Source organism: Girardinichthys multiradiatus, chromosome 4 (assembly GCF_021462225.1).
Source record: "Girardinichthys multiradiatus isolate DD_20200921_A chromosome 4, DD_fGirMul_XY1, whole genome shotgun sequence".
NCBI lineage: Eukaryota > Metazoa > Chordata > Actinopteri > Cyprinodontiformes > Goodeidae > Girardinichthys > Girardinichthys multiradiatus.
In genome coordinates, this window is record NC_061797.1 from 17,230,108 (window position 1) to 17,238,975 (window position 8,868).

The 8,868-nt window shown below is 39.8% G+C and overlaps 1 protein-coding gene across 2 annotated transcripts; it reads left to right on the forward strand.

Annotated features, from left to right (window-relative positions):
* Positions 1–221: 221 nt before the first annotated feature.
* Positions 222–6,650, forward strand: cops2 (COP9 signalosome subunit 2). 2 transcript variants are annotated; one of them, XM_047362368.1, is made up of 13 exons: positions 222–392; positions 801–914; positions 1,004–1,090; positions 1,179–1,304; positions 1,617–1,706; positions 1,786–1,863; positions 2,001–2,175; positions 2,274–2,452; positions 2,655–2,707; positions 4,623–4,720; positions 4,816–4,898; positions 5,298–5,356; positions 6,158–6,650. In XM_047362368.1, the coding sequence occupies exons 1-13, from the start codon at positions 339–341 to the stop codon at positions 6,300–6,302; spliced, it is 1,341 nt and encodes a 446-aa protein (XP_047218324.1). In that variant the 5' UTR covers positions 222–338; the 3' UTR covers positions 6,303–6,650. The 2 variants fall into 2 exon arrangements, with proteins under 2 accessions (XP_047218324.1, XP_047218325.1); XM_047362369.1 differs by having other exon boundaries at positions 224–392; positions 1,004–1,081.
* The last annotated feature ends 2,218 nt before the right edge of the window (positions 6,651–8,868 follow it).

The window sequence follows — 8,868 nt, forward strand, 5'->3', positions numbered from 1 at the left end:
CTGACTGAACCCTCATACAAATACTGACACTTTTTAATTTTTTCAAAGTATTTACCAAGTTTTATTTAAACTCTCACATATATAAACATGTATTTGACAAATTATTAATTGGTTGTATTTTGGCATATTTGGCCCTCGACACCTTAGAGCTTCTAGAGAAGAAAGCAGCTAGAAAACAAAAACATATCTGGAGGTACCAGAGGCAGTGCAATAGCTCCATCTATGGAAGACAAAATGTCACTGCTTCTTACCGCACCTACTCAACACTTCTCTGCAAAAACATACCGAAGGCCTTGGCTGCTGGCTGTCCCTGAAAAAAGATAAGAAACCCCATCAAAATGTCTGACATGGAAGATGATTTCATGTGCGATGATGAAGAAGATTACGACCTGGTATTTGAGATTATTAACAAGTATTTGACTTTTAATTTTCCGCCGTTTATCCGCTAGGAGCTAACACCAAAGTCCCGACAGCACGGGGCTAGTTAGCGTTAGCTTTTAGCTAATATGAAGCTGTCAGTATATAAATAACGTTAGCTTTCAAGCTAGCGTAATGGTTATTGTTAGTAAAGGCTGTTAACACTGTAATATTAACACTGTCTGATAAGAGTTGCTTGAGTAAACGACTTGTGTTGCAATGATTTAATTTGAGGGCAATCACTGAACAAGTTACCAAGTCATGTTGTTAGCTAACTGCACGTTAGGTCACGAATCTGGCATGCTTACCTCTGCATTATACATCGAAGAGTTTGATAAATACCGATGAATACTGTTTTTTTATGGTCGTATTTTTGAACTCAGGAATATTCAGAAGATAGTAACTCAGAGCCAAATGTGGACCTGGAGAACCAGTACTACAACTCCAAAGCCCTGAAGGAAGACGATCCCAAAGCAGCACTTAGCAGTTTCCAAAAGGTGAAGTTGCGCTTTATAAAAGCATTGTTACTCATGTTTATGTTGAAAGAAAAAATGTACACTGACGTCTTCTTTTATGTTCTGTACAGGTACTGGAACTAGAGGGAGAAAAGGGGGAATGGGGGTTCAAAGCTCTAAAGCAGATGATAAAAATCAACTTCAAGCTGGTAAATCATGTAATATATGCTTAATTTATTTATTTTTACACTTATTTCATTACGTCAGGGTTGTTGTCCTTGATTTTTGTTTATTTTAACACCATAGACCAACTTCCCAGAAATGATGAACAGGTACAAGCAGCTCCTTACATACATCCGAAGTGCTGTTACCAGAAATTACTCAGAAAAGTCAATCAACTCCATTCTGGACTACATATCTACCTCTAAACAGGTATGGTTCGACAGATGCATATGCATCATCTGCTTCTTGCATGACCCTGATGGTACCTTCAGTAACAAGCTGCTGCTTCCTAAATTCATAAAGCAGCCATCATAGATCTTTCCTATAACTAATCCACCTCCCAAAAAAGAAATGTTTGTACATAGCCACTTTTTGCAAAAATACAAAATAGCACAATTTATACAGTTACACTTTATTTTAAGACTTATTTTAAGACTCTTAGATTGCTTTCTATCCTGTCCTATCTTGTGTGTGCTACCTGCATTGCTGCATGTGTTAAAATTTGTGCTTTTCTGAAAACAGATGGACTTGCTGCAGGAGTTCTATGAAACCACGCTGGAAGCTTTGAAAGATGCAAAAAATGACCGATTGTGGTTTAAAACCAACACAAAGGTACACAAGAATCAATCCTCAGTTTCAGGTAGTCTTTGTGAAATGCACACTGCAATTCTTATTTATTTCATTTCTTCAGTTGGGAAAGCTGTACTTGGAGAGAGAAGAATATGGAAAACTTCAGAAGATACTTAGGCAACTTCACCAGTCATGTCAGGTAATACATTTAAATAATATTATTTAGCATGAATGTTGTTTGAAATCATAAAGGCCAGCCACTAGTTTAATGCATGTCTGACGAATACATTGACTGATTAAGTTGATATTCCTTCATTTGTTTTTATTTAACCCCAGACAGATGATGGAGAGGATGACTTGAAAAAAGGCACACAGCTGCTGGAGATCTATGCTTTGGAAATCCAAATGTACACAGCACAGAAAAACAACAAGAAACTTAAAGCGCTGTATGAGCAGTCACTTCACATTAAATCCGCTATCCCTCACCCTCTCATAATGGGAGTTATTAGAGGTTAGCTCCTTTTTTAATAGATCAGTCATTTGAACATCGCATGCTGTAACATGTTGTGATCCTAAAGCTGTTTGCTGTCTTCAATATGTCTCTGCCAGAGTGTGGTGGGAAGATGCATCTGAGAGAGGGTGAGTTCGAGAAAGCACACACAGACTTCTTTGAGGCTTTTAAAAACTATGATGAGTCTGGAAGCCCAAGAAGGACAACATGCCTGAAGTACCTGGTCTTGGCAAACATGCTGATGAAGTCAGGAATAAACCCCTTTGATTCTCAAGAGGTATGAAAGCGATTGTTAATGTTGACTTCAGATAAATGAGGGTGTGCTGTAGGAAGAATAGAGAGCAAGTGGGAGCCTCAATGGTTCCAGTATGAGTTCAAATGTTTGCTGAATTGCAGCAGAAACAATTCCAATCAGAAGAATAAAGAATACTTTAACATTTATTTTTGCAAAATGTAACCTCTTTTTTTTCACCCCAAAGGCCAAACCGTACAAAAATGACCCAGAGATCCTAGCTATGACAAACTTAGTAAGGTAAGTGTCCATCTGTAAATGTCCAGTGTTGTATGCAGTATAACAGTTTCAGCAGGGGAAATGTTATCAGCTTTCCTCTCAGATGCTGGCTTAATGTCAAAGCTCTTAAGGTACAACCATCGTAATAGATGGCTATTAAATAAAGCTAGAAATGCTACTGTTGAGCTGATCAATATGGAATAAATGTTAAGGTCTACAAACCTTTTAAAAATTATAGAGAGTAGATGTGGATTTTGGACTGTCTTATTGTGGTTGTCCCTTGCTTCTTGATATTACCCAATCAGTGAAAAATACTAGTAAGTCATTATCTAGTCGAGATGGTAAGGTGACACTAGAGTTCAGCAAATGAATGTCAGGATTTTACTCCTAATATGTTTGTTACTCGAAGCAATGTTGAGAGTGAAGCAAAGTCAATGAGAAAGATGGTTGTCATAATAAGAAAATAAGTCAATATGAACTGAGCCTACAAGGCCTGTTACATGAATGTTGGCCCAATGTTTTACATGCAAAGACCTTGTTTTGTGGTCGGACGCTCGGCGTTGCACATTTACAGAACCTTGCACAAGTATTCACACCCCTTTAACTTTTTCAAGTTACAACTACAAGCGTATTTTAATCTGTTACGATGTTTTAGATAAACCAAAAAAATGTAATCACTGTACAAATAAGGTTTATTGTACATATGAATTTAGCCCATTTTTAGTATGATACCCCTAAATAAAAGTCCTTTGCAAACAGTTGCCTTTAGAAGTCACTTAATTAGTGGATAATGCCCACCAAAAGCCTCAGAGGTGAACGGGCCCAACATGCAAAAGGATTTTTGTGGAGAAAGACTAGCACCGCACATCATGCTGCTTGAACACGCCATCCACATGGTGAAACGTGGTGGCAGCAGCATCCTGTGGGGATGCTCTTCTCGATCAAGGAGAAGAAAGCTGGTTTGGGTTGATGGGAAGATGTTTGGTGCTAAAAACATGACATTTCTTGAAGATAACCTGTCAAAGGCTGGACAGTGACTTAACTGGGGTGAAGGCTCACCTTCCAGCAGGACAATAACCCTAAACATTCACTCAGAGCTACAATAGATTAAGTTTGATCAAAGCATTTTTATTATACATTAGAATGGCCCAGTCAAAGTCCAGACCTAAAATCAATCTATGAATCTACTGCAAAAATCTTTGTAAATTACTTGTTACAGATGCTCTCCCTCCAGTCCGACTGTTTTGATCTATTTACAAAGAAAAACTGGCAAAAAGTTAAGTCTTTTGATGTGTAAAATAGATAAAGACATACTCTAAAACATAGCGAAAGGTGGTCGTTCAGAGTATTGACCGGTGGGAATGAATGCATGTGCACACTGGCCTTATCAAATTTTATTTAAAGGAAATCATCTTTTCCTTTCTACTTTAGGTATTTACTACTTTATTCTGGTCTATCAGATAAAATCCCAGTTAAACACGTTGAAGTTTGTGACAGAAACAGGATAAGATGCGAAAACGTTCAAGGGACGTGAAAACTTCTGCAAGCGACTGTGCCACCAGTGTGAGCAGTTCACTTCTCTCAGTGGAAATCATTTATAACTTAGACACACTAAGGACATTAATGGTTTATAGTGTTTGCATAAATACAGTGAAGCTTTTACAAGCTATCTGCTTCCTTGTTTGCTAGCTTTTGTTCCAGTGTTTACATAGATAACAGATACCGCCTGTAAAGCCTCTTTTTCCATGCACATTTTTCGCATTTTATTACATAAACAAAAAACTAAGAATGCTCACCCAAAGCTTATTACAAGAATAGAGTTTAGAAGAAAGCATATGTTTTGCAATATGTTTGATGACCTTCAGACTGGGAGTTTTTTTGGGGGTCCCAGAGACGTTGGAATTCTTTAAACAACGGGAACTGTTTTCCTTTTCAGCGCCTACCAGAACAATGACATCACTGAGTTTGAGAAAATCTTGAAAACAAATCACAGTAACATAATGGACGACCCCTTCATCAGAGAGCACATAGAGGGTGAGTAGAGGGCGTGACTTTGGTCAACTTGCCTGAGCAGTGGTTTTTAAAGACATTATTGTATCGGTGACTGAATGTGCACTGTGATGTTTCAGAGCTCCTGCGTAACATTAGAACTCAAGTCCTTATTAAACTCATCAAACCATACACAAGAATACACATCCCTTTCATTTCTAAGGTGAGTGTGGAAATATTTAGGTTTACTATTTTCTGGCAGCATTACTATTAGATCATCAGACAAACACTCATTGCTATGTCACTATCTGTAACTGTGAAATATTATTGGTAGATGAATACTTAGCAGGACAGAATGTTTCATGACTGATTTGACCCAATCCTTTTCTGCATGTGTCTGTTCTTCTGTCTACTTACTTAAAATATTGAGTTAATGTTACAATTTACAGAAACCCAGAATTGTGATTCTTTATATGATGTTATAATGTATTGTTTATTTACCCTGGTGATTATAGTGTATTTACAATGTAGGTCCACGCATGTGTTGCCTCATTTTATTCTCCACATTTTCAACAGATTTAATAACATGCCTGTTTTTTGTTTTTTTGTGCGTGTGTTTCAGGAGTTAAACATTGACGTGTGTGACGTGGAGAGTTTGCTGGTGCAGTGCATCTTGGATAAGTAAGTTTGTCCTTGTGCTCAGAACAAGCATCTCCTCATAATTTCAATCCCTTGGGCTGTAAAAGAGTAAAGCAGTGTGAATTAAAGTTTTACCTGTGATTTAGGCTTAGTTGATGGCCTGACTTGGAAATCTCAGACTTCTCAAAGGTGTTCCAGACATTTACAGTTGAGGCTCAGGAAATAAAGGTTAGAAGATATTGGATAAGTTACCATTGACCGGTTCACCACCAAGGCTTATTGATGCATGCTGGGAGCGAAGGCTGGGCTATAGACACTTGGAAACAGTATTTCCAGATGATTATAGCCTATATCAACAGGAAAATGAACCCTGCCACAACAGAAAATGTCAGTCAGGAATGGTTTGATCAAGTTTTAGGTGTTGACTTGTCCTCAAAATTCCCCGGATCTCAATTCAATAGGACACCTGTGGGATGTGCTGGACAAACAAGTCTGATTCATCGATGTACCCACCTTACAACATCCAGGACTTAAAGGATCTGCTGCAAACATCCTGGTTCCAGATATTAAAGCATACCCTAAGGGGCTGAGTGAAGTCCAACCTTTGAACTGTTTCACTTGTATAAATGAACAATAACTGGGGAAGTTGGAGTGAAAACATCCCTTTACTGTAACTTTCCTTTTAATTATGCCAACTATTTTTTTTTGTCATTTCCAGTGTTTGTGACAATATGTGTAGATGATCTCCCTGCATATGAAGACCTAAACTGTCTGGAAATGATACAGGTTTCGGATGTCCCCGATTTGAGTTGAATTTACAGTAAATGGCCCTTTTTTTCACAGCACGATCCATGGACGAATTGACCAGGTCAACCAGCTACTAGAACTGGACTACCAGAAAAGAGGAGGCGCTCGATACACAGCTTTAGACAAATGGACTAATCAGCTGAACTCCTTGAACCAAGCCATTGTTAGCAAGCTCACATGATGGCATATCGAATAGAGACAAAGGAAAATGGCATGTTTGAATACATCCATAAAGTATGCTTCTGTGCTTCTGCAAGTATGTCTGCTCAGAGAGGAAACACATGTCGGTTTTTGAGAATGCATCAGATTCACAAGGACTCCATGAACCCAGGAACATGTTTCTTTCTGTCCTGATGAGAGGTAACCACAAACTCCTGTTTTGTGTTGGTTTTTTTATGTTGATTGGCAACGTTTTTCATGTGCAGCAGACAAATATCTTGGTTCTATAAAACATTCAAATATGTATGAAACATTTTAATGTATACTGTTGCCTGTTGTTAATAAACTGATTTTCCTCTGCACTATAAAAGGTCTGAGCTGCTTTCAGGAAGCAACAATGTGTCCTGAGATGAATGTGGAATTTAAAGTGAGATAAGAGCTGAAACATTTTTATCTTTACAAGGCCTAATCGAGTACGATTTTAGATACATGGCTTAACATTGTGGTTTTTCTTTAGATTACCAAGCTAATTTTGGAATGTGTGTTGCTGGCTTTGTCCACATAACTGCTACACAACTCTAAATTTCATATTAAGTAGACTTATACACAGCTCAAAGAAATAAAGGGAACATTCAAATAAAACATCCTAGACCTGAATGAATGAAATATTCTCATTGAATACTTTGTTCTGTACAAAGTTGAATGTGCTGACAACAGAATCACACAATAATCATCAATGGAAATCAAATTTATTAACCAATGGACGCCTGGATTTGGAGTCACACACAAACTTAAAGTGGAAAAACACACTACAGGCTGATCCAACTTTGATGTAATGTCCTTAAAACAAGTCAAAATGAGGCTCAGTATTGTGTGTGGCCTCCACGTGCCTGTATGACCTCCCTACAACACCTGGGCATGCTCCTGATGATGGATGGTCTCCTGAGGGATCTCCTCCCAGACCTGGACTAAAGCATCCGCCAACTCCTGGACAGTCTGTGGTGCAACGTGACGTTGGTGGATGGAGCGAGACATGATGTCCCAGATGTGCTCAATCGGATTCATGTCTGGGGAACAGGCGGGCCAGTCCATAGCTTCAATGTCTTCATCTTGCAGGAACTGCTGACACACTCCAGCCACATGAGGACTAGCATTGTCCTGCATTAGGAGGAACCCAGGGCCAACCGCACCAGCATATGGTCTCACAAGGGGTCTGAGGATCTCATCTCGGTACCTAATGGCAGTCAGGCTACCTCTGGCGAGCACAAGGAGGGCTGTGCAGCCCTCCAAAGAAATGCCACCCCACACCATTACTGACCCACTGCCAAACCAGTCATGCTGAAGGATGTTGCAGGCAGCAGATCGCTCTCCACGGTGTCTCCAGACTCTGTCACGTCTGTCACATGTGCTCAGTGTGAACCTGCTTTCATCTGTGAAGAGCACAGGGCGCCAGTGGCGAATTTGCCAATCCTGATGTTCTCTGGCAAATACCAAGCATCCTGCACGATGTTGGGCTGTGAGCACAACCCCCATTTGTGGACATCGGGCCCTCATACCATCCTCATGGAGTCTGTTTCTAACCGTTTGTGCAGACACATGCACATTTGTGGCCTGCTGGAGGTCATTTTGCAGGGTTCTGGCAGTGCTCCTCCTGTTCCTCCTTGCACAAAGGCGGAGGTAACGGTCCTGCTGCTGGGTTGTTGTCCTCCTACGGCCTCCTCCATGTCTCCTGGTAGCGCCTCCAGGCTCTGGACACTACGCTGACAGACACAGCAAACCTTCTTGCCACAGCTCACATTGATGTGCCATCCTGGATGAGCTGCACTACCTGAACCACTTGTGTGAGTTGTAGAGTCCGTCTCATGCTACCACAAGTGTGAAAGCATCACCAACATTCAAAAGTGACCAAAACATCAGCCAGAAAGCATCAGTACTGAGAAGTGGTCTGTGGTCCCCACCTGCAGAACCACTCCTTTATTGAGTGTGTCTTGCTAATCGCCAAAGATTTCCCCCTGTTGTCTATTTCATTTGAACAACAACATGTGAAACTGATTGTCAATCAGTGTTGCTTCCTAAGTGGACAGTTTGATTTCACAGAAGTTTGATTTACTTGGAGTTATATTGTGTTGTTTAAGTCTTCCCTTTATTTTTTTGAGCAGTGTAGTTTTGGAATACATCCACACCACTGTGGATAGATAGTAGATAGATGAAGGTAAACCAATATTTTTTCAATATAAATTAGAAGTTGCATTTGATGTTTGACAATACCACAAGGGGATGTTTATTAAAGAATATGAATCAAACATTTGTACTATTAGTGTTACTATAAAAGGTTTTATGTTTGTTTCAAATTGCGCTGTATTTCCAGTTCACTGTTTGACAGCTTCCGCTTCAGGTGACTGGGTCCATTACTTAACAATAAGCCGGCGAATGATCCGGGTAGAAGTGGAGACAAGCGGCGCGGGAGGAGTTCAGTTTTTATTTAAAAAAAAAAAAAAAAAGGAGGGAACGTGTTGTGTTAAATCACGCATGCCCAATCAGTGCAATTTCAGTTCATTGCGTGAGTAACTGTTGACAGCGTAAATGCA

Bases quoted from the DNA above. Each gene is read 5' to 3' on its own strand.
- cops2 (XM_047362368.1), top strand. From the start codon at position 339: ATGTCTGACATGGAAGATGATTTCATGTGCGATGATGAAGAAGATTAC. The intron at 4,899-5,297 runs GTGAGTGTGGAA...CGTGTGTTTCAG, and splicing joins ACATCCCTTTCATTTCTAAG to GAGTTAAACATTGACGTGTG. The intron at 5,357-6,157 runs GTAAGTTTGTCC...TTTTTTTCACAG, and splicing joins GTGCAGTGCATCTTGGATAA to CACGATCCATGGACGAATTG.